The 25,574-nt window shown below is 34.8% G+C and overlaps 2 protein-coding genes and 1 long non-coding RNA gene across 6 annotated transcripts in view; 1 reads left to right on the top strand and 2 right to left on the bottom strand.

Moving 5' to 3' along the window:
• Positions 1–15,345, bottom strand: part of LOC138697799 (uncharacterized) — a 29,984-nt gene extending 14,639 nt beyond the window's left edge. The window contains exon 1 of the mRNA XM_069823313.1: positions 15,245–15,345. The gene's annotated coding sequence lies outside the window, so the exon portion shown is untranslated. The remainder of the gene's footprint in view (positions 1–15,244) is intronic.
• LOC138697803 (uncharacterized) overlaps positions 1–25,574 on the top strand; it is a 285,016-nt gene that overhangs the window by 83,491 nt on the left and 175,951 nt on the right. Inside the window, exon 1 of one of the 4 annotated variants that reach the window (XR_011331616.1) lies at positions 10,002–10,254. The exons of 2 other annotated variants lie outside the window; for them this stretch is intronic. This is a non-coding gene — a long non-coding RNA (uncharacterized lncRNA). Of the gene's footprint in view, positions 1–10,001; positions 10,255–25,574 lie in introns of those variants that run through there. One more of the 4 variants, XR_011331617.1, reaches the window with a different exon arrangement.
• On the bottom strand, positions 406–9,718 carry LOC138697800 (uncharacterized). Its single transcript, XM_069823314.1, has 2 exons — positions 9,118–9,718; positions 406–2,768 (listed from the first exon to the last, which is right to left on the bottom strand). Exon 2 carries the CDS (start codon positions 2,721–2,723, stop codon positions 1,476–1,478), a length of 1,248 nt encoding a protein of 415 aa, XP_069679415.1. The 5' UTR covers positions 2,724–2,768; positions 9,118–9,718; the 3' UTR covers positions 406–1,475.

The raw sequence follows: 25,574 nt of genomic DNA, 5'->3' as shown, positions 1-25,574 counted from the left end.
ATTATTTTACAATTTAGTGGAGTTTAAATGCATCTTTTTGTAAATTAATTTCATTATCTCAAATTATTGTTTGATCATCTACAAAAAGAGTAATCAGTACTCCATGTATTCACTTGAGGTCATATTCTATTTATCTGTCAATACCTAATTTTTTTCTGACATAGATAGTGTCTGTGGTTCTTGGAGATAACAACTTACTGATAGTCATAACCTATAGCTCATCTTTATAGGGCGAAATTTCCTTTTTCACATTTATTGCAATAGGATAGGTAGGTATACATTATGTTCCTGTTGAAGCACAGAAAGCTGATTAGAAGTAGAGTCTTCACTTCTCTGCTTTCGCCTACCTTTTCAACACTAAAATCAGGTCACATAATGTGTAGCTTTTAATATCTTAACATAAAATACTGAGAGACAGATTTGTTCATTTTATTTATCAGTAAAATGAAATAATCATGTTTGTAATGAGAATAAAACAGAGATTACAAAACGGTTACTTAAAGTACAGACTATGCTAGTGGATACTGATAATTTATAATTTTATTTATCATGTATATGAAAAAAAAACTTGTTTCACAGATCTATATTTCTCGGTTTTTGCATAATTACACACACATACAGCATACATATTGATCATTTATTCATATAAACACATACATGCACACACAAAATATCAGTTATGTGGTCGACCTGGTTGGCGAGTTGGCATAGCGCTGGCCTTCTATGCCCAAGGTTGCGGGTTCGATCCCGGGCCAGGTCGATGGCATTTAAGTGTGCTTAAATGCAACAGGCTCATGTCAGTAGATTTACTGGCATGTAAAAGAACTCCTGTGGGACAAAATTCCGGCACATCCGGCGACGCTGATATAACCTCTGCAGTTGCGAGCGTCGTTAAATAAAACATAACATTTAAACATTCAGTTATGTGTAGTAACCATACTTTCATTCAGAAAAAGATTTCTTATTCCATTGATTTATGCCATAGTGAAATATCGTTCACAAGTTTTCCAAATTTTCGTATGTATAGTGGCGTAGAATTAGTTGTATGTTTAATAAAGAAAAGTAACTTGTACAAAAATTGAAGTTGGCACTAATACTGAATAAAATGGTGCTGTCTTGTAGAAGCAAACATTCAGTATTAATATGGTACAGTATAATACAATTCAGTATAATGCTAACATAATGTCTAAACTTAAATGTCCTTAACTTAAAAACCAAGTAATTCTGATTTGTATCACTTGTAGCATACACGCAGGAAGTTATGGTTCATTAAGTGATAGTGCCAAAACAGTTTCGTAAGAACCTCTTTGTTCTTTGTAGAGATAAGTTGTATAAAAATTATCTAAGTATCATATTACTCTTACATCCTTCAGTAGTAGCATAATAATATCTTAAAGTTTTCATTAATGAAATATAAAGAAGCCTTTAGTATTTTCTGTATATATGTGCTGTATAATTGACAGTATCATTTCGCACTAAATCCAGCCTCTGTTTACAAAATCAATTACCAGTTGTTTTACTTTCCTCTTGTGAGCAGCATTGGGTTCAGTAAATACTGATGCGTATCCATCTATTTCTGAAAGTGACTGTGCTACGTTGTCTCTGTCAGCACAGATAGGTGTCAGCATAAATAAAATATGATCAGCCTCTAGTGGAGCAGATGCATCAATTTCATCCAGTAGTGACTGGAAAGTATATTCACTGGTATCGCACCCAGTGAGTTTGAGACAATCAGTGAAATTGTCATGATAAAAACTTACGAGTTCGTCATAGTGATTGGTAATTATTCCTTCTTCTGTACTTGTGTACAAGAAAAATATGAGATCTCTAACACAAGATGAGTATTTCACTATTTGGAAGTCAAGGAATTTAATACCTACAGGAGTGTTCTCGTTATTTGGGTCGTACTTGAACATCATGTTATTAACCCAGAAGTCTGAGTGAATAATTGTGGCATAGAGTTCGCATGGAGCGTGTAAGGACTTGTCAAATTGGCGTTGAATTCCCATGTTAATAGCTTGTAATACTCTATCTACATACATCTCACATTCAGGAATAATCTTGACACTGTTAAGAAGGTTTGGTGTATTTGCTCTCCTTTCTTCCTCACTGAAGTCAAAATTGAATGGCCTACAGGCTTTTAAAACAGTATCTTTAAATACTTGCGGCTTCAATTTTTTTAGGGCTATGCTGATTACATGGAAGCGTGCAAGCTGAGATATAGCAAATCTCGTATGTGTGAGGTCGAGTCCCTTCTTTCGATCACCTAAGCGATAATTGAGTATTTTCAAATTCTCTAGAAGTAGTACAGCATTTTCATCAGCTTTCTCTCCTATTTCTTTTGACAATGTTGTACGAGCACCATAGCATCTAGGAAATACATCGATGAACTTTTCTTTTGGGACACATTTTTCTTTCTGTAGTTTCTCATATTCTTCTTTGACTGATATGTAGCAGAGAATTTCTTTCCAGGCTGTGATTGGAGGATCAAATACTTTCCAAAGAAATCCAGGTGGAGGCACTAGCTTAGCAACTAAATTGAGTTTTCTTCTGGTGGCTTTATCTTCTCCTTTAATAATATTTACTTCGAGTGCTAGCATGGTGCTTCCATAATTCTCTCCAGGCTGTGTTAGAGGTTTTGATGTGAAGGATTCCACGATGACTTCATTCCCTAGCTGAGGGCGTAGAAGAGATTCTAGATCCTGTTGGTTGATTTCTTGCATTGTGGTATGGAAATGTAGAAGAAGTTTTTGTAACTAGTATTAAATCTGTAAGCAACAAAACAACGTATTATTTATTTACATTTTAGTTAGTGCACATTTTTGGTTATAATATGAATTGTATGCTTCAAACTTCGAGTTGGGATACATGTGTATTTTATGGATACACACACACAGACACTGAGACACATAGAGCAGGTACTTCTGTAGAAATAGTAAATAATTTGCGATGTTGAATTACAAAATTCTTAAAAACACGTGTCCATATGATGTGGGATACATTATTTGAATCTTGACTCGTCAAAACCTATTATTAGAGGTATCTATTAAAAACGATAAATGCGTCATTGTTTCTGAATAACTGACTAACATTGCTTACTTACAAATGAATTTTAAGGAATCCGGAGTTTCATTGCTGCCCTCACACAAGCCCGCCTCTGTGCCTACCTATGCAAGATTAATCCAGTTCCTAGCATGATATTCCACCACAGTCTACTATATATATAGTCGCGAAGCTTGAAGTGATATTTTGCAAATCTCGTGATAAAGCGTTCCAAGCGGTTAGCAACTAGAAACAATAGACTGTCCACGGTCGACTTTGGACTGTGTCGTATTTCCATCGAGTGCTAGCTCGTTGCGTATTTCACATTGATGCTTGTGAAATGTTCGCTATTGGTTGTAATGAGAATGTTAATGGCTAAAATACAATAATTGGAATAATTATATTTTACTAGAGACGTAGAAAAATTAAGTTTGTTTTAATGAAATTTGTTGATCACGTTTTATTTTCAATTCTGGTGGGATTATTATTGCTTAGGCCTACTTTTTTTTTTTTCAAAGGATGTTTTTAATTATAGCTGTTAATTTTGTTGTTGTTTTTATTTGTTACTTTACTAGAGACGTAGAAAAAGTAAGTCTGTTACAATAAAATTTATTGATCACGTTTTATTTCCAATTCTGGTGTGATTATTATTGCTTAACCTCATCCCACTTTGTTAACTACGTAAGCCTACACTACAAGTACCGGTACACGTAAGTTACTCCATTAATTCATATTTCCATTATTATTGTTGTAAAGGGAAATGCAAATTAATATTTATTGTTTCATAGTTAATTATCGCTATAATATTGAATGAGTGAAGCGATTATAGTAAATTTCAGTTCGTTTTGCACAAACAAAAATAATATTAACCTATTTCTTGCAGGTATCTTCGAGTTTATGGTGGAATTTAATATACTTCATTAAAATAATAAATTAACTTTATGCATTTAATATTTAATAATGGAAGGAAGGTGTTAATATTTCCAAAAGAACACAACGAAAGTGTAACATATTTTGTCGTCTACTAGGAGAGAGATCTGTGACGATGAGGCGATAGTAGTGATCCTAGTGGTGGGCAACTACCCATGTTTGCATTTTTACTACATATTGAGCTTCGCGACTGTATATAGTAGACTGTGATTCCACCTTCCTCAAATTCATTTTAATATTAACCTCTCATCTACGTCTGGGCCTCCCCAAATGTATTTTTCCCACAGATGTTTCACTTTTGCTACTAATGTTGCCCCTACTGTTCTATAAAGACTCGTGGCATTCCAAGTATCAAATTTCATAATGAATAGCTGATAAACCATAAATAATAATTGACAATTCACTTGAATTGTTAGAAAGTCACTGTGCCAACATGAATGCAGTTTGCAACTGAAATGATAATAATATGTTTTACTCTTCTGAGGTCATCTTGATATTCTATTATGAGAGCATCACCATCATTACCTAATGTGGACGATCAAATCCTGTCTTATATTCATTTTTTTATAGTACTTCACTCTTCACCTATTCCCACAAACCAAAATCTAAGAGATCAAGATAGTTAGGTCTGGAGATGTTGGTGGCTATTGAATGGGACTGCAGCAGCAGATCCATCATTCTGCATAAGTCCTATTTAGATATTGTGTCAGGTGATGGCTATAATGTGCAGGAGGTCTGTCATGGTCGAAGGAAATACTCCGTGTAGCAAATTTTCGTGTGAAATTTCTATCTCAGAACTAGGAGAGATGACGGTGCACAACTTCTAATCACTAGATTTTCACTAGTATTCCTCGGTTAAATCTCAAATTTCTCCGCAGTGCATATGTAGAAATTGAATATGTTACTGTTGAAAGTGATTCGTCCATCAGATGGGGACTTTAAGCCTGGTTGGCCTCTTTGTGCTATTTGACAGGAGTAAGCTATGTGCTGGCACTAGGTTTTCCCTTCTCCATTCCTCATCTTCATCATTATCATCACACACACCTAATAATAATAACGGAAGTTTGCTTTTAGAAATTTTACATAAATTGTTCCTGTAACATGATTTTGTAACGTAACATGCCCAATGAAGTAATTGTAGATCATACTGCACCACAAGTTCACAGAGAACTGATGTTGAAGATTTGTTTATACATTGACATCTGTATTGTCATTGGGCCACTGATGAAAGTTACTGGTTTTGTTGATATCTTTATGGGTGAAAGTAGCTTTATTGGTGAATAGTGTGTATGGAATTACTTGGCGATTAGCATTACTCACAAAATTTCAAACAATTGACTTTATCTCTGGTTGAAAGTTTTGCACTCACCATATGTGTGTAAAATATATTGTTTGCCACACTCTAATCTGTGTAACACCAGTACACTAAGTATAGAAATTGTCTGTGGTTTAGGCTGAAGAACGTGTTCTGCTTCACATTTTGCTCATGTGCACGTTCGGATGTAAAACTTGAATGACTCCTGGGATTAGTACTGGTCGCACAGAGTTTGTTGTAGATGCTAGCAAACATTCTGAATCCATTACTTTACAGTTAGGAAACTGTTGCCTGCAACAGTACTTTCACCACAGAACCATATCAGTATACTCAGCATATGTAAAGATGTGAGGCATTGTTCACATATACTTCAAAGACCCTTGTGGTGGTCTCCTTATTTACAAAGAGCTGCTCTTTCCTTGAAGCTATATGCAAGCTGCATCGCATATATAACCAGATTCTAATGACTTCTGGAAAATACGGTACCTACTCAAAAATTTGTTTAGAATTGTGCAAACTTAACTGCATGTTCTCAAAATGAAACTCAGTAGAATTTCTCATATCATACGTAGCCAATTGTTCTACGAGTTCTTTAATGCACTGGACTGCATCACATTCCTTTTTGTCAAATGATGGCGATTAGAAATCAAAATTCCTTTATAAATTATTTCATTTTATCCCTGACTGTTATTATTTTAATATATTTGCATTGGAAATTGCTATTCAAAGTGTTAAATGTTCGAAAATACCAGCAAAGTAGGCTACAGTACTAGAAATGTTCACGTAATATTTCGTGTCATTGTTTCAATTTGGTAGTGGGGGTCGCATACACAATTCTCGCCCAAAAGTGGGTAGCATCTTCGAAAAGTTTGGGAACCACTATTCTAGTGAACGAGTAAAAAACACTAATGATTTTTTGCAGCTTGATAACGATTTAAGAAGTCAGGTGTAATTGAGGACGTCACTTGAATAAGGGTGTAACTGACTGACATCTCTGAATTTTAAAATAAAGTTGCACTTACGGAACCGTAAATAGTACAAAATAATATGAAACTTGATAAGTAAATTAACATAACGATTAATTTAAATGAATAATATGTTTTCCAGAATACAAAAATTAGTTTGCTTAACCATGCATCTTAAATGACACAAAATAATGCAGATAGCTACAAGTATTACATAGGCCAGAGTGCTGCATTGGAGTTAAATCGTTCGCTTGAACTCGGTCGAGTGTCGCACCCTCGAGTGAGATACGATCGGTCGTGATACGCTCGTAATAAATAGAAGTACAGTACAAGGTCATCTCACCGACATGTCTTATCTTGTGTGGAAGGCGACAGATAAGATACACATATGTTTTGCTCACACGGTAAAAATAAGGCTTTATTTCCTGCGTTTATGGCAAACATTTAATGGAACAGTCAGTGGAACGTACCAAAACAGGAACATGAAGTTATAAATCAAATAGTATGAAAAACTTCGATATACAGTTATTATTGCTAATTAATAATTATTCAATATTTGATTTACCACATATATAATAATGATAGGTCCATACATAGTGTTCCGCCTATATACTGCGACAATGTAGAAACGTTTTACAAAATATTATTGATATAGCAGTAGATTAATAACAATATTAGTACAGATATAACGCCACAGAAAATATAATAAAACTAATAATCATTCTGCACAACTGTTACAGACGCAAAGATTGATACACTAATAATAATAATAATAATAATAATAATAATAATAATAATAATAATAATAATAATAATAATAATTTTCTAGTAATAATAATAATAATTATTATTATTATTATTATTATTATTACTAGAAAACTTGATACAGTTTTTGCATTATCGTGATTGTGTTCTCCGTTTATAATAATTACATTTACATCCAATAACATCTATTAGATGTGGCAAAAACAAAATCACTCCTGTGTTGAAAAAAAAAAAACATTTACCTACAACATTTATATTACATTTTTAAGCAAGTTTTGTAGTTGTACTATGGAAAGGTTAGTTAAACACTGCAAAGTTTTGAAATGATAAACATCTATGATGTTACTACACAGTTCATCACTGTAACAAGAACGAATGTCTAATGCTCGGCTTATACCGTTCGAGGATTTATCGCTCGTGACAATTTTACCCATCATGCATGTGCGCTACCCTATCGGATTACGCTATGAACTACTTGGCGCTCGAGCGAAAACGTCCGATGCAGACCTCTGACATAGGCCTACTTAATATACAGTATATAGTTCTTTCTCTGTGATTAAATACTGTATATACCAGCCATACGCATTGGTGTTTAATTTTAGGACCATAAGAGTGTCACTGCAACCTTGACAGCGCTTATCACTCTATATGGCATCAACTCCCCAGCGTAAGACAGTATGTTACGTTATCCAAGCGCGTTCCTAACAATCTGGCACTGACCTCCTTATCGAATACGATAAGGTGACGCAGATCACAGTTTATATTTCCCATGCCTATGGCTGATAATTAGGGAGCGGATTTTTATGTGCTAAAAATTTAAATATATTTATTTTTTATGTACTAAAAAGTACGAAAATATTTGCTAAAAATAAATATATATATATATATATATTTTTTTTTAATATGACAAAAATACCTTACTTAGCTTGGAAAAAAAATGTTACTAGGTATTCACCAACCACACTTGAGTGCTAGTAGTTGGCCGAGAACTGCAGTGAACAACAAAGGTCATCTCCAAATTCTCCATCGCAAATGCATGCCGATTATCTATGAACAACGACTTATATTGTGAAAACGATCTTTCCACATCACAGGACGTCAGACGTGCATATTTAAAGAAAGGAATGTCACAAACATAAACATCGTCAATTTCACCTACAGGCACATCCTCCAATACTTCAGGAACTTCACACATTTTTTGTATCCATTGTTTTTTCCAAACACATTCTGGAATTTGTCCCTTAGTACTTGTACTTCTGAACCTGGTAGCGAGTCTAGTTTAATTTTCACGGCACGCACCTCCTTGTTTCAGGCAACAGGTTTTTGGATGTTTCGAGTTTTTTTATGGTGTCACACAAAAAGCTTAGGTTTGCTAATAGGAAAACCAAATCTTTTTTTAAACAACTATCTTTCAGTATATCTTGAAGGATACCGATTGATGAAGCCCAGTAACAGGGAATCACAATATGACGTATTGCCTTACTTGTTGGATATGAGCGAGAGTCGAGAGATTTGTTTAAATTAAATAATGTTCATACCCGAGCTCTTATCTGTTGTATTTCACAAACAAAGTGTGGAATGAAATCTTCTGCAGCAACAATAAACATTCCTAATTATGTGTTGCACGATCTCTCCTCCTTGTCCATGTTAATTTATTCTCTAATAATAACACTGATATGCTGCCTAGCAGTTCTCAGAACTTGAGGCGATACTATTACAGAAATGGATCACGGATACACCACACAGCTTAGAAACACGAAGCAACCAAGAATTCTTAAAAAGATAACGCACTTCTGAGTAACGTAATTTATTTAGTTTTAAAATGTTTAAAAGTTCTTGTAAAAAATTATTTAAGTAAAAAAAACTCCAAGGTTTATGTGTTTATAATAGATTTCCTGAAAATATGTATTTACATTTTTTTTTGTGAAAATATGTGTTTTTATGTGAAATAAAATTCGGGTTTTAAACTTGAAACTTCATGTTCAGAATTTTTAACTTTGTTAATTGTGTTTTATCACACGCAAAAATAATATTTAATTACATAGAAATCCGCTCCTTACTTATAATATATTATATTCATAATAATAGATTAGAATTCACCTTATGAAGACTGTCAGATTGATGAGTTCTACGTTTAGATTGAATTTGAACCATTGGAATTAACACGTATAAGCACTCCAAGGCACTTGTTGACTCACTCATTTAGTCTAACAAGTATGTACTGCAGGACCACTGTCAATATGTCACTTATTATCTGAACAAACTTTAGTTTCTTTTCACACACGGAACCTGTGGATCTTTTGCACTGTTTGTTCACAAGACAGTTGTGCATATTCTATAACATAGGGATCTAACACTTTCACGTAATGAACTCCATGAGTTGCCGGAATAGGTGCAAGATGTTCAAATCGTTTTTCGAGATACGGTACTTCTTTCCTTCGTCTGTCTCAATCTGTGCTACCTCCTGAACAATAATTCGGATGTTTTTATTGCTCGCAATGTTACAAAATTCTGTAGCGCTTTGTATCTTCTTCCCCGATTTCGCAGCCATCCATGCCATCCTTTTTACTTGGCCTCCAATCGCATTCACGGCCCCTTTGCCATGGTATGATTGAAATAAGTTCCATTCTATATTAAATCAAAATATGCGAGCAAGCAATGTCACATTGCTCAATGTTTACTTCTGTTTAAAATGATTCGCTGCTTTACCTGAAAATATTTTTACCACCTCAATGTTCGGAAGAATCGCCAAAATTTCCGAAAACACTTTTTGTAGACAAACATCCACTGCATATTTGTCATGTGCATAATGTGACACTAATGCAAAGGATTTCTTCTGAACTTCCCTGTCACCTTACTGTCTAAACCAGGCAACATCAGTAAATATTGAGATCTGCTTATTGCTCCAATGAGTTGCCTGAATCTCATTTTGCTCTTTACAGGTGTAATTACTGCACACTTAACACCAGTTCACGTGTAACTTCACCAAGGCCTTCCAAGCAACTAAGTACACTGTGAGAATGAACAGCATGACAGCTGAAAGCGCGACATGTCAGTCACTCACAATGCCGCTGCGGAAAACGAAATCACTTTAGAAGAAAATGTTCTAATATTTTTTTATTGGTCATGTAGTAATAACGCAGAATAAGAAAGGAAATTTTAATCTGTCAATTATGTGCTGTGTGGAAGAATTTTTGTATGCTTATTGTGACGGACTGACCATAACTTACGATACAGGTACAAATAATTATAATGATTTTAAGTTATTTAGGATCTTAGGATACTTCAACTAATTTCATATTTACTTCAAGGAAAGACCAAAATATAGTATGCTAAAAAGACGGCTCGAAATAAAATTTACATGTCCAAATTGTGACACAAAACATAAGTATCTGCTGTATACGTGTTTTTTTTTTTAAGTATTCGGAATATGACAAGATCTGCAGCAAGTTACAGACTAAAAGAAAGAGTATTTGAAACATTATCTTACGAAATAAGGCAATTTAAAGTGTAATGAAACATTTCTTCAACAAAAATAGTCCTACATCAATTTCAAGGAGTTCATCTCAGTATGACATTTTTATGGAATTGCTCTGATGTATGATTCCTGAAAGTATTGAACTTTTATTATCTTTCTGAAGTATGTTACAAGCAATTACTAGAGACACCATCACTGCCAAGTTTCAGACCGGCCGTGCCAACACACCAGAAGCGGTTCAAATTTCTATTGTTGCAGCAAAGTTTAGATTTCATTTCGACCTTTACGAGTGGTTTATGACTCTTCGGCAGTTCCTTTGTCGGTATCTCTCTCGGAGTACAGTTCGGTTCAGCGTTAATGGCCCCTGTCCTTGGTTGCTTGTCTAGTGAGCGAGCTGTGTGTTGCGTCATGAAAGTAAATTTAATCACAATTGTGCATAGGAGAGGAAGAAGAAAGAGGAAAAATGAAAATAATATCCATGCTTGAAGTTGAGGGACACTCATGTCAAGAAAATACAGTATAAGCCATCATGACATTGCTTAGTCAACAGACGTAGTGGTTAGTAACGGGAGGTGTGGAAGAATATTGAGTTTTAAGACGGAGTGTACCGCGACATGATAAGAAGGCAGTGTTAGGTGTTATGATTGTGCAGCCTGACCTGTGTGACCCAGCCCGCCAATAGTGATGAGCAGGGAACGGATTTATATGGACTAAAAATATATGAAATATGTAAATATATATGTAGTTATTTTTACCAAAATATGGAATTAAATATGGATTTTTACCAAAATATGGAATTAAATATGGACTTAAAATTATAAAAAAATGACTATGTACGTTAAATATTGGTACATTTTAATCAAACTAAACAAAAAATATAATGGACGTACCTTATCTTCCAATGTAGTTTCAACAAAACACAATTTTTATTGTCTGTTACCATAACAATAGGTTACAAACATTTCTTTCAAGTGCTGAAAAGTGAATCTTCTTCTATTGTCTCTGAGGATAGATTTATACTGACTAAAAGAGCGTTCGACGTCACAAGAAGTAACTGGTACATAATTCAATTTCACAATGTCTGCTGGGGATAAGTCCAAGTTAATCTTCACTGTTGATTCACCACTCATCACAGCAACAACCTTTTGTAGTTCTTCATATCCAGGGTTTTTTGAAAGTACAGTGTCCACCTTAGCTCTTACTGCATCTGCAACTTTACCTCTACCACGATTCAGTTGTTCCACAGTACTATTTATAATTTCAAAACTTTCAGATAGTGAAAGGTGCCTATTTTGGAGACTTTTGAGCGTTTTTATGATGCATGAAAATGTATGCTGAATGTGAGCTAAGTCATTCTTCACACTTATGTCACAGGTAACTGTTTTCGCAGTATCAATTGAGACTGCATCTTCAGAGTCCAATGCAAGGAGAACATTGTTAATAGAGTCTATATGTTCGGCATAATATTCAACTGCTTCTAGCCATGTACCCCATCTAGTTAAAATTGGCTTTGGTGGCAATGGAATTTCAGGGTACATTTCTTTCAACACGTTAACTCTACTGGGAGCTTTGAGAAATACTTTTTTCACTGATGAAATCAACAAATCTACTTTAGGGAAATTGTCTCTGACCACTTCTGCCACACGATGAAATGCATGCGCCACACAAGTAAAATGAGTCAATTTAGGATATACAACAGATAATGCTTGTCCAGCTTTGACCATATAAGGGGCAGCATCGCTAATAAAGAATAACACATTATCGTACATAATACCCTTTGGCCACAGGATACCCATAGCTTCGTTGAACAGTTTAACTATAGTTTTGTTATTGCACTTTTCTAGAACATCACAATGTAAAAGAATTCGTTCAGAATATTGTTCACTTAACAAACCGATAACTACATTACCAACAAGTCTACCTTCTTTGTCGGGAGTCTCATCAATGGAAACCCAAATTGAACTATCTTTAATTTCATCTCTTATCTTCTGTATTGTCTCATCGTAGATGGATGGAGCATACGTCTTCCTAAGTGTTGACTCATCCGGGATTGTATGTTGAGTATATTTTTCAAGGAATTCCCTGAAGACCTTATTCTTTAGTTTGTAGAGAGGAATATCAGCAGAGATGAGAGAACGGCACAGGTCGATGTTAAACTCAGATCTTACATTCGATGTTGTTGGTTGTGTTAAAAACAATTGTCTCTGCTTGGAATTTAGTTGTTTGTTGGCCTGATGTTTACTAGTTGTAATGTGTTGTTGCACCAGGAACTTTTGTGTAGATGATACTGCACACTGACACAAATTACAAAATAATATTTTATTGTCAGTTGATAAACCATCTTCTTTAAATTCTGAAATGTAACTTGTTAGTTTTGATTTTAAATTGACTGAATGACGTACTTTTGGCATATTTACCGTCTTTATAGTATGATTTACAAAACTGAACCTATGTGTACTCTGACTGGCATTTAACTGTTGAGCTGCACAACTGAAGTCTGTTAAAAATTTTAAATTAAATTAATACAGTTTTGTAACTTACTTTCCCATTGTTGATAGGACTGCTAATTTTCAAATAACTCTGATGTTAAAGGGATTACTGAACATGTGTTTAAATCTCTATTGTTGAAATGTATTTTTAAAAGTTAATGGAATTTTGTTTTGTTTTATTGTTAAACCTAATATAATATGGACTGTTTTATATGAAATATGGAAAATATATGGAAATTAACGAAAATATGTACTAAACTCTAAAATATGGAAAAATATGGAAAATAAAAGTAGGATTTTTCAACCCTACACATTGTGAAACATAAAGATAATGCAAAATATAAATTATATTAGCTTTATAAGTAAATATGTATTTACATATAAATCCTTTCCCTGGTGATGAGTAACTCGCTCTTAGTCAGTCCACTTTCTTTTTGCAGGGACCAAAATTCCTGAATCAAGCTATATGTGTTGTTTTGATACGTGCGCGCTGTTTTCGTCGGCGAAAATTCAGTTTCACGACGGCAGCTTGATCAAAATAATAGAGTAACAGTAACACATTTCGTTTTTTTTCGATGGAGCTGCCTCACAATTAAAACAGCGGTTCATTTTAATGAACGAATATTTGACAACCATAAACTCTAGGCACATTGTTGACTTGGAGTTTTTTAGTGGCCATCGCAAGGGTGCTGTAGACGGAGTGTGAGAAAAGGTGAAGAGGCTTACAACTACCGTTGTTTTTAAGAACCATGCACTAGACTTGTGCCGTCAGAAACCAAAGGAATAAATGTTACGCTTATCACCGAAGGAGAGGTTAAAGGTACTGCAACTGACAACTCGCTCGCTATGGGAAAAAGTGAGACGAATACTTTCGACACACAAACTACAGTATACATCATATTAAGCCTGTAAGCATAAGTGATAGGAGGTGTTGTACTGTATATCTCTCAATGCAAAAACATGAATATCTGGCGTTTGAAGCAATGTTAAGTAGGTTAATATTAAAAAAAAAAATAACTTAAAACCAGTCTCGTTATATTTTAAATAAAATAAGTCATAACAGTTACCTACAGTGAATCTGTAGTCCTGAAATTTGAGAATACAAATTAATTACTGTATGATAATCGAGCTATTGAAAGTAGTTGAAATTCATACGTCAATGATGCATTTGAAGTACCTAATTTGTTAACAAAAGTGTTTTTAACCTGTACACACCTGAGACAGGTTTTTCACATTGTTAACGTAAACTTTATGTAATATATAACAGCATGTTAAGAAACATATACAATTTTATAACTTTTGTAAGGGCATTTTCGGACGGCATGTCCGGAACGAATTTCTCCCGTCATGTCCAGAACGCCCATTTCATTTATTTTCAGGCTACGTTTTTCTTTTTGGTATAAAATTCCGAAAAAGTGTTAAAATAAACCTTGAAGAATGAGCAACATCTCATATTTTTTTCATTTGAAATTTTTTTTTAATTTCGCAGAGATTTAGGGTTTTCCAAAAAGAAAAAAAAAAGCGTATCCGAAATGCGTCATGTCTGGAACAAAAGTTTGACCCCAATTTCCGTCGCTACCTCATCATAAGATTTTTTTTTTTCAATCGAAGGAGGACAGATCCAAGAACATCTGCTACGGTTTTTTCTCAAAAAAATATCACAGAAATAAACGTAATTAACGGGTTTAACCCAAAAAATGTAGTCCCAGCGTCATGTTCGGAACGATGGAATGACCTTAATGTAACTTAAATACAAACTAAAAATAAAGTATAAGCAAAAAGAGTGATTTAAGAATAGAGGAAAACTTGAGATTAAAATATTAACAAACATGTCATGTTTTATTCTGTTGGTGTTTAGCGATTTAAAAAAAAAAAAAAGTTTCGTACTCTGACTTTTCCATTTAATATAAATCTAAATTTTAAAATATTAGTTACATAATAGCAATAGTACATTAATAAAAAATATGATAGTAAAAGAATAAAATATTTGGGGTTAATACTTTTTGATCATTATAAGAAACACATTTTCTGACAAATTTATTTTGAAGCGTTTAGCGACTTCTGAAAAAACGCTCCTAAATTATGTAATACTGCACGAAATAAATTGTCTGAATTTTCTGATAAGAGAGGAAATGAGCGTAGACCAGTTTAATGATTACAATTACCAGTCACTTTATGAAGCTATCCAGGAAATTTCACAGAACTAATTCGCAAATTCGTATTACTGCGATAGAAGTTAGCATGTTATAGTACTGTATACCTGTATTTGTCTCTCCTTGAGAAGTATTTCAGTTCTTCTATGTCACTAAATAAGGCTCTGGTTAGCAGTAGACAATATAAAGTTTCGAGAAGATGATGACTTTCATAAATGATATCTCTGTGTATGTACTTGATTGCGCAATCAACGAGATGATTAATCTTTATTATGTGCATAACAAAGTCTCGGTTAAATCTACTCTAAATGCTGCCAATTATACTATATTAAAGCTGTTATCACTTTCAAACAGTTGAAATTTGTGACGTGGTCAGTAATTCAGCATTAGATTGCATTGTGTTATTTTGCCAATTCATAATTCCAGTACTGGCTGCTTGATCATATCAAATTAATCTTCATATACATTTTTAATATTATCTTGGTCTCAGTGATTTTTTTCACTAGAATTAGGTACATACAAGGAGCTTATTTTGAAAACGACCCTTGTTCATTTCCGTAACTTATTTTCAAAATGACCCTTGTCCATTTGCATAACTTTGTGGGAAATCACGAAAAACGTTTTTATGTCTAAAATTTCTTATCAGCTAGGCAAGAGAAATGATTCCAAAACTGAAACCAATATTTTATCGCAATTTTGCTGTGGACAAGAGTCACTTTTATTGCAATATTTTAGTGGTTTAGAACGGTCAGAAGCCAAATCATGACACTTATGTGTAGAGTTATAGCTGAAGAATGCATGGACACAGGATGTTTGTTATCAAGTGGACAAGAGACCTTTAGCAAATGATCTCATGTAGTACTTTTTGCCAATCTATAAAGGCCAATCTGCCCAGTCATTCCCTTGGTCCTTGCCGTTGCATTCTACTGCGATCTCTGGGCTTTTCACTAGGTTATTATTCACATGCAATGTTCCTCTGTACTAGTGGACTTAATTCCTCTTTGTATATTTCAAGTTTCTCTCGTATATGAGGAGCCGTTGCTTAGTATTGTTCAGAGATGAAATTCACAAGATATCAGGTCTGGAAATGAGGTGGTCACAAATTCCTCCTAACAATTCTGCACCCAGCCGCAAATTCGGTCATGGATAGATTAACAGTGTGAAACTGTGACGTTATCCTTCTGAAAATTCGTTCTGAAATGTTATATATGTATATTAATTTATCAAAAAAGATTTCCAAAAAGTATCTTTCTTATCTCTCACAGTTGATAGTGTCTTCATGAAAGAACAGTCCAGTAATTTTATGGTCATTGGTGGTATATCACACTCCAATTTTTTCACCGTAAAGTAAAACTGTGAAATCTCTTTAATGATTGCTGACTTCTGTATTGATCTGTGATCAGTATCTGTTATTATGTCTTACTACTTGGCCAATTCATTTGAAACTAAGCCTCATGGGAATAGAAAACTGATCTGGGGTCAGTCACTTACGATAAATATTTACCGTACTTTTTCTAACATCCGATTATAAAAACTAAGTCTACAATTTATAATCTTGCAACTCTAATGTCCTAACTTCTGGAATTCGGTAGAACTTTAATTGCAACAATTTTGTTCCCCGTCCTGCACATGCTTTAAAAATTCCTATCTCCTGTGGTACGCATTTCAGGGACATTTGAGATCCACGTTCCAAGGTGTCTTCTGATTGATGATTGATCAAATTTTTTAGTCAACAAGCACATGGTGCTATTGCCTATTTTTCAGTCATTAAAAGAACCTGTTTTGTTAAATCTATCAATTAAATTTAATGTTGTATTTTTACACGAATTGACTAGTTAGGAAATTTATAAATATGCACGCGCGTCCACATGCACGCACGCTCACTCACTCACTCGCTCACTCACTCACTCACTCACTCACTCACTCACTCACTCACTCACTCACTCACTCACTCACTCACGGCTTGACTCTTCTGATAGTGTGAAGAATTACATATCTCAGATGGAAACATCAGGAAGTAAAATTCATCACCTGTAATTGTAAGACGAAAGTGAGAACTTTGTCTAGCAAAGTGGAATTTTGCTACGTTTTCAAGAAATTGCTTCTAAATTTCGCCAGCATTCTCTTCTTCAGGAACATGGAAAGATACACTAAGGGTTTTTATTACCGTACTCTTAAAAATACTCTGTCCTCATTCGAGTTTGAATCCACGAACCTTGGATCTGACCACTCAATCATTTTGACATCTGTAATTTCGAATATTTCACTGATATGAACAGGGCTTTTCTTCTGGAGAAAAAGGTGGTGGAACTTTGTGTAGAATATATTGTAACTTTTATTTCTACTTTTAACTACTACACCTGTCAACAATGCGACTTTTATTCTCAATGATTCACCCTACAACAATGGGCATTCCACATAATACAGCAACACAGTGGTCATTATTGCACTCCACACAGCGACAATGACAATACACGGTTATTATTGAAAAGAACAACAATGTACTCCTAATTTCGACTAATGTTCACAAGCACTATGTGCGGAACGAAACTGTCAGTTCTCAGTTCAGAGTTCTCCTAGCTCACTTACTCAAGTTCACTGTATGTCGAACCCAAGCCTTCCAGATACAGTTCACTGCACTTCGAACTCAAGACTTCCGGATACGTCGCACTCACCTGGACGCTGCCACAGTTACGGACTTACTCAAGTTCACTTCACGTCGAACTCAAGACCTCCGGACGCGTTGCCTTCGCCTGGACGCTGCCACAGTTACGGACTCACTCAAGTTCACCGCACGTCGAACCCAGACCCTCCGGATACGTTGCCGCTGTCCAAGACAAGACTTGAAGGCTGACTGAAGACTAACTCTCTCGCAGCTGACTGACTGACTTAACCTAGGCAACTGACGCACAGTGGTTCATTTTCCCAATTTCTTGGCCAAAACCTCTAGAGATGTTTGAATTAATTTGAACGTAACAAAGTTGAAACAAATCGTAAAAGTAACATAATTAAGAATTAAATATCGAGTAAATTCACATAAATAGCTATAGTATATGCTTTTTTTGCGTGGATGATCATTTCATTGCTTCTTAGGGTATTCAAAGTTACAATCTATTTTATCTATATACATAAATCTATATATAATGTGTGTATAGTGCAGTAATTATTTCATTCGCTAGCATCCTAGTCTGCGGAGATAAAGGAGTCATCTTTATCAGGGGCCTGAGTGGACACACCTAAATGTGTAGATGCATCTGGAGCTGACAGAAGTGACATTACATCTGCAGATAAATGCTTCAGTTTCTTTCTTGGGACTTTCAATATTCTTTATGAAGTATGGTCCAACAATGCCTGCAGATCAGTTTCAGCAGACTTTTCTGTTATTTGAATGGGATTGGTATCGGGATAGCATGTCTTTTGTGCTTCTAGCACCGTTCTGTATTGCTGGAAAATGTAGGCGATGGATTTTTAGTCTCGGACTTAATCAGGTTATAATGGAATTTTGTTAATTTAACTTCAACTAGAATGGACAATGCTTTTACTCGAGATAAAGATATACAACGCTCTGAACTTAATTTATAAGCTTTTTTGCATGTTGACGTACTGATTGGTGTTGAAAATTGTACGTCTTTTATTGCAGCAGCAGTAGTAACAATCTCTCCTGCTTCACGAAGACTCATTTGTGTGGCATATGAGAGTTCTGAGGGAACTATGTTTTGTCCTAATCCCTGTGCTTTTCGTCTTTCATAACGTTCACCATTTTACTAAATTCTAGTAATGGACGTTCGACTCTCTATTGCGTTTCAGTAACGCATATTGGAAAACTCGTAGATTTTCAAGCCATTTCTTATTCTGTGGTAGGAATCTTTCAACTGTCCTATTTCACCGTTGCCATCTGGTTCTAAAATTATATATTAAATGTTTTAACACATTCTTTAGTTCAGCGAATGATGTTGCAAGGAAATCGGTTATGATTCCAATGCGTTCTCTTAAATAATCATACTTTTCTTCAAAATTAGATAATGAACATTCCTGTAGTATAGTAAACAATTCACAGGTTTATGTGATGACTTTCATATCCTGAAAGGAATTACAGAAATAATTCAAATTTTAATAAATTGATGAAAGATTAATATACGACACAACAATTTTTTGTGGCGTATTTCACAGGTAAGCAAAATGAAATAATGCACAAGAAAGCTAGAGGTTTCACCTGTTCTTCGACATTGGAACCAAGTCTCTCGACATATTTCTCTTATCGTGACACGTTTCAGTACACCTCGTTCATAAAACTCTGTTTTTGGGCGTATAGCCACCTGCGCACGACCGATTTCACTTCTTCATCTGAACCGAAGCGTTGTCCTCCTAGCAATTTCTTCATTGGTCCGAAGAGGTGAAAGTCAGACGGTGCAAGGTCTGGACTGTAGTGTGAGTGATTGCCGCCTTAATGATGCCTCTGACATTGGGTGGTGTTGCAGCGGTCACTGGTCAACCGGAACGTTCTTCGTCGGCGGACTTCTTCGAAGAACCTGCATCACCTGGAGATGTTGCTATGGTCCAGACAATCAAGCGCCATTCACCTCCAATATTTCCCTGTGGATTTCACTCGAATTTTTTGTTTTTCGCAAAAAAATGGACTACACCTCGCTGCCCTTCACAAGTGAATGATGGCAGAAAACGCGTAATTTTTACTCAGTAGTTACAGCTTGTTTAGCCAGGGTGACATCCAATCGAATCATTGCTGTATGTAGTGCAAGATTCAAACTATCTGCCAAATTTGAACGTCCTAACCAAAATAGTATTCCGTTAAATAATTGTTGTGTGTTACTTTCCGATCCTTCCTTGTATTACAACGCAAAAACGCTGTGCGCACTTCAAAACTAAATTCGAGCTAGTGAGCCCAGTGGCAGTTGGGAGCAGACTTTCTTTATTGGTACATGAAAAGCATCCACATAGATATGATTTGTAATGAGAAACTTGACAGGACCTCGCAGGACCGATAACTTTTAACCTCCGTGAATCTGCCGGTTTCACATTTTCAACCACAATCAACGTGACTATACTATTTAATATCTAATTGCCGTTAGTTAATGAAGTAATAAATTAAAACTATGTTCAAATATTCTACATACCTCCAGGAATCGAATCCATGCTTCAGCTTTATTTTCATAACTTATACCACTTATTTATAACACTTCAAAAACGACCTTTCTTTCACCACGCAACTGCATTGTCCAAGAGAGACGCATTTTCAGCCATGTATTTACAAGCACAGGACTGGAGATTGGAGATAAGATATACGATGTCTACATGCCCTGTCCTTCCTCTTCAACTTAAGACAACAAACAACCCTTCTCTGTATGTTTCAGTTTTGGGGTTTTGGCCAGGAATTCAGGAAAATGAACCACTGTGTGACGGTGTTATTTATTTAGCTCTATCATCTAGAATGTTCTGGTCGCGAAGCCTCTGGGCCTCCACAACAATCCACTTCCAGGTGCTTCCTTACTTTCTCTCTCTCTCCGCTCCGCGCCGGGACCGCAGTTTTCCTTCCCGTCACCTCGGACCGCGCTACAAAGCCTACCAAAGCCCGAGTTCCGCTTCCCCGCGCCTTCCTTCTCGCCAGACGCGCGCGAAACTCCCCGACGCGACCAGAATATTCCAGACGGATGCCACAATATTATAATAGATGGAAGTTTATTACTGCTCAGTGCCCGAGATTTTTGTCATTTTCAATTTCCTTTTTACCCGACTTTAAACATTTCAAGGCCTAAGCAGAGTTCAAAGAAAAATTAATTGTGAACACGTTTAATGGTTTTCATGATTTAAAATACAACAAAAAAGATGCCGGAACACAGTTCCAGCGCGTTCCACCAGAAAAAAAAAAGCAATGGACATAAATATACATTAAATTTGGGTTTGTACTCGTCATCGGATTAAAAGCTGTAGGTATCTATTTGTTTGGATCATTTTGCCATAATATGCAATGAAGTTTGCTGTCAATATCATGTTAATCGTGCTCAAGATTTTTGTGCGAGATCGTGCGTATTTGCTTGGTTTCCGCACAAAACCAATCCGCGGAAAGTGTGAAATTCCACATTCAGTATTCCCAACCTAACACACATAACAATTTCCCCCTTCTTACCGCTTAAGTGACATATTGATTTTACTGCTTTAGGCTTTTAACATATTATTTTTAGAGACGTTCAATATAGTAATAATTATAAATTGGAAACTTACCACCGCAATTTCACCTAAATTGAACTGTTAATTATTGTTTTTAAATATTTGCAAAAATTAAGTAAACTCTACAACTCCACTAAAGTCACTGCATTCGTGATGCAAGTAACATTAAGGAAGCCGTGGAAAAATCAACAAGATTCCAGATGCCGATGTTATTACTGCAATATGTTATATAAATAATATTGTTAAAATATTAGAATAAAAATAAATCATTACATAACCTTACCGTTTGTTTTAAGTTCGCATTATTTTATATACTGGGGGGGGGGGGAGAAGACAGACGTATATCACTGCCTGCTGGAGTATAGTAAACACAGAAAACATTTTAAAGCAACAATGTTGAAGATATTTTTGTTTTCCAAATTTGCCGTCATTGAACAGACATCAAGATGGAGATTTCATTGCAACTAATTAGAAATTCCTCTTTCAGGTATGTAATAAACGATCTTCGCACAAAATAATGTACGATACACGAGCAGTATGTTTTCTTTCAATTCTCGAAAATTAAAAAAGCTCAACTACGTTTCGCTTTTTCAAACTTTTCCTCCAACATGAAAACTTCAACATACCGCTCTTGTAACGCATATTACTATTGTGACTACTTAATCAAATACTGATAGATCTTATGTTAAATGGATTACAATAAAACCTGACATCTCGTACTCTTTTTTGATTCCTTCATGCTCTCTTTCATCAACCAACGACTTTTATTACATGGTTTGTAATTAGAAAGTTATTTATGAAGTCTGCTTTCTTCTATTCCTTGTATGTGTGCTAATCAATTATCTCTGTATGTTGTCTTTTTTGCTACGCTGCCTACTTTTTCTTTGTTTGAAACTGTAAGGCAGCTGCTGGAGAAAGAAGATTGGAAAGGCTATGGCCCAAAAGTGGGCCGAAGCACCATAGATGAATAGATCTTTTTTGTTAATTTTTTCCTGTTCACTTTATTTTATTGTTCACTCTGCCAGTCTCAGTCGATTGCTGTGGAGTAACGGTTAGCATGGCTGACCCCAAAACAAGCGGGCCCGGGTTCAAAATCCTGGTTTAGTCAAGTTACCTGGTTGAAGTTTTTTCTGGGGTTTTCCCTCAACCCAATAAGACCAAATACTGTGTAACTTTCGGCGTGGACTCTGGACTCATTTCGCTGGCATTATCACCTTCATCTCATTCAGATGCTAACCATTACAGCTGAAAAAGCGTCATAAAATAACCAATTAAAACTATCATTACCATAAAAGTAGGCAGTGATAGAACTATACATGGCCTTCATTTCAAACTTTCCAGTCTAAATAACTAATTATTTAAATTGAATTAAATTTAAACAGAAAGCACGTCTATTTAGATATTGAGGGGGAAGTCTGAAACCAGGCTTAATTGCATTTTATATTTCACCCTCCACCCCCAGCTACCACCACTTGAAATTTCAAAAGATACCGTTATATTTTTATACTTAAATACGCGGTTATTTAGTAAGTCTATGCTTAAATATGAAAGAGCATTCACTTGTTTATACACCTTATTAATTTGTTTTTGCATCTTTTGTTTTCTAACGTCGCCTGGCAACCTGTATTTTTGTTATCAGTCAAGGCTTCTATACACTCAATGGGTTATCTCGTTCTTCATTAGCCAATCAAATAGCTAGTTGGCTGATGACGCGCCAAGAGTCCATGCTGATTGGTCCTTTATTTTCAAATTTATCAGCGTACATTATAAACATATCGCCTCAAATAAAAACATTACAAGGGGTATAAACCAAGTGTATGTATCATGGAATAAAATAAATAGGTTGAAAGTGTTTATACCATGTATATAAAAGCTGTACTTACACTTGTCACTGCATTGTATTTCTTAACAATTCGTATGCTCTCAGTGTCTGCCGTTCGTTTTCGTCTGTTAGTTTCCAGTCTTGTGTTCATATACTTGAGTCGTATAAAGAACCTAGTTTTGACTGTGCAATCAGCAATAAAATTTCACGTGGAACGTTATGTACGAACATTGCCACATATTCTTTGGTTCTTTTTATAATATTCCGACCCTTTTTAATCGTGTTCTGGCCATGAAACTCATTGTAGAATTTTTCAGTATTATTGAAATTACTTAGCCATGGTGGTGATGGCATAGTTAAACCTTGAAAAGAAAGAATAATGTGCTAAAATTTAAAGAGGGCCAAGATAGTGGTGTTTTTTGTTTTAAATGTATGTTTATATAAAATCTAACATTGAATGACTTTAATATCTCATTCTAAAGTTTGGAAAAAGAGGCATGTACCGGTAATGAAATGTCAACAACACGTTCATTTACAATAATCATTATAATTCAACAATGAATCGTCACTGGAGGCTATTATGATTAACCCACTTATTATGCCATAATGACAAAATGTCATGAATCATTAATATAAAATCAATATAATGAGAATTATAGTGAAAAAACATTACTGGTATCAGTCGTTAACCCTCCACCCCTTTGGTATGCAACTGTTAGTATAAGAATCATGATTATTTTGTTAATTGGAAGTTATGTACGACTCGGCAGAGATTACAAAAGAAAGGAAATAATTTGAAGGTTAACATAGATGAACCTAATCTAATTATACAAAGCTGGTATTAACATAGGCTACTTATATAGGCCTGTGTGATTTATTTAAACTTACCTGTAGGTAATAAACATACAATGTATATAAAACACAGTTGTATGAACACTTTACAAATGATGATAATTAAGATTGGTAAAATTCAAACATGTTTCGGAGGGTGCCCCTCCATCTTCAGTGACATTACCACGACTGCAAAAGGAAAATAAATATATAAGGTTCGTGGATGGTTATGTTTAAAAAATAAAATACAAACATATACGATGTCTGAATATTAATATTAAATTCTTGTAAAACTAGAGAAGGTTCAGAGCTTAATGACCAGTGTGTGTTTTATTCAAAAATATAAAAGAATAAAAGATATAAAAGGTTAAAATAGATAACACTGGTATTTATAAAAGAAATTAACATCATAAAAAGTAAGTACTATCTAATAGTAAAAAAACATGTATCATGTATTAAAAAGTACCTGTAGGCTTTAAAATTCTCGGTCGTTTCGGCATTAATTGTCATTAATGCTGCTCGAAAATCAGGAACAAAATTGTCATCTTTAAAATGATCAGAGCATACTCGGCTTGTATCAAGATTGAATTTATCCTGTCTTTTGGACGCAATTACCCATTTTTTCTAATTCCTAAATCTTTAGGATTGGTAAAGAAAGACAACTCTTTATTTTTATCATTAGAATTGTTGCATACCGCAACATCATACCTTTGACCTGGAATAATGCATTCAAAATAACATAAGCGAGAAAAAACACGAGATACTGCTTTGAAGCATTTGAGCTTTGGCGCGCTCAGCTATCTTGTGACATCAGAATCGCTCTTTCCCCGTCGATCCCTCGCCAACAAGCTCGATACTAATGCAACCTATGAGAAATTTAGAAGCCTTGATTATCAGTTGATTGTAGGATGAAAACGCAGCTTATTTTGTGAAATTTCCTAAATTTAATCAATAAGGATATTTATGTTCTCTCTTGAAGGGTATACACCATTTTAAAATAATTTAATACACAATACATGAAATGCTCAATAAGTTGTTATAACTTTATTCTCTTCAGCACTAGAATTTTTCTAATCAACAATAACACCAATCCAGGTTGCCAGGCGACGATAGAAAACAAAAGATGCAAAAACAAATGAATAAGGTGTATAAACAATTAAGTATAAAAATATAGGGGTACCATTTGAAATTTCAAATTGAGGGTGGCTGGGGGTGAAATCTTAAATGCAATTAAGTCTGGTTTCGGACTTCCCCCTCAATAGACAACTAAATTGACGTGTTTTTTTTTTAATTGAATTCAGTTTAAATAATTAGTTATTTTGGCTGGGAAGTTTTGAAATGAAAGCCCTGTATAATATTTTGTCATTGTTTCCTGTTTATACTTCATAATTTAGTGCTGACTATATTGTTTCATTTATGAAATTGAATTGCTCTCTTTTTTATTTCATGTTTATCTCGTCGAAATACAAAATTTTGCATCCAAAAATTTTAAGTAATTTCTGTTTTTCTGTATATTATGTGTATAAACTATAAATTCATATTATTTTACAATTTAGTGGAGTTTAAATGCATCTTTTTGTAAATTAATTTCATTATCTCAA

The sequence above is a fragment of the Periplaneta americana genome, chromosome 4 (genome assembly GCF_040183065.1).
Source record: "Periplaneta americana isolate PAMFEO1 chromosome 4, P.americana_PAMFEO1_priV1, whole genome shotgun sequence".
NCBI lineage: Eukaryota > Metazoa > Arthropoda > Insecta > Blattodea > Blattidae > Periplaneta > Periplaneta americana.
The sequence above is the reverse complement of the archived record's forward strand: the minus strand, read 5'-3'. Positions and strand labels throughout refer to the sequence as shown.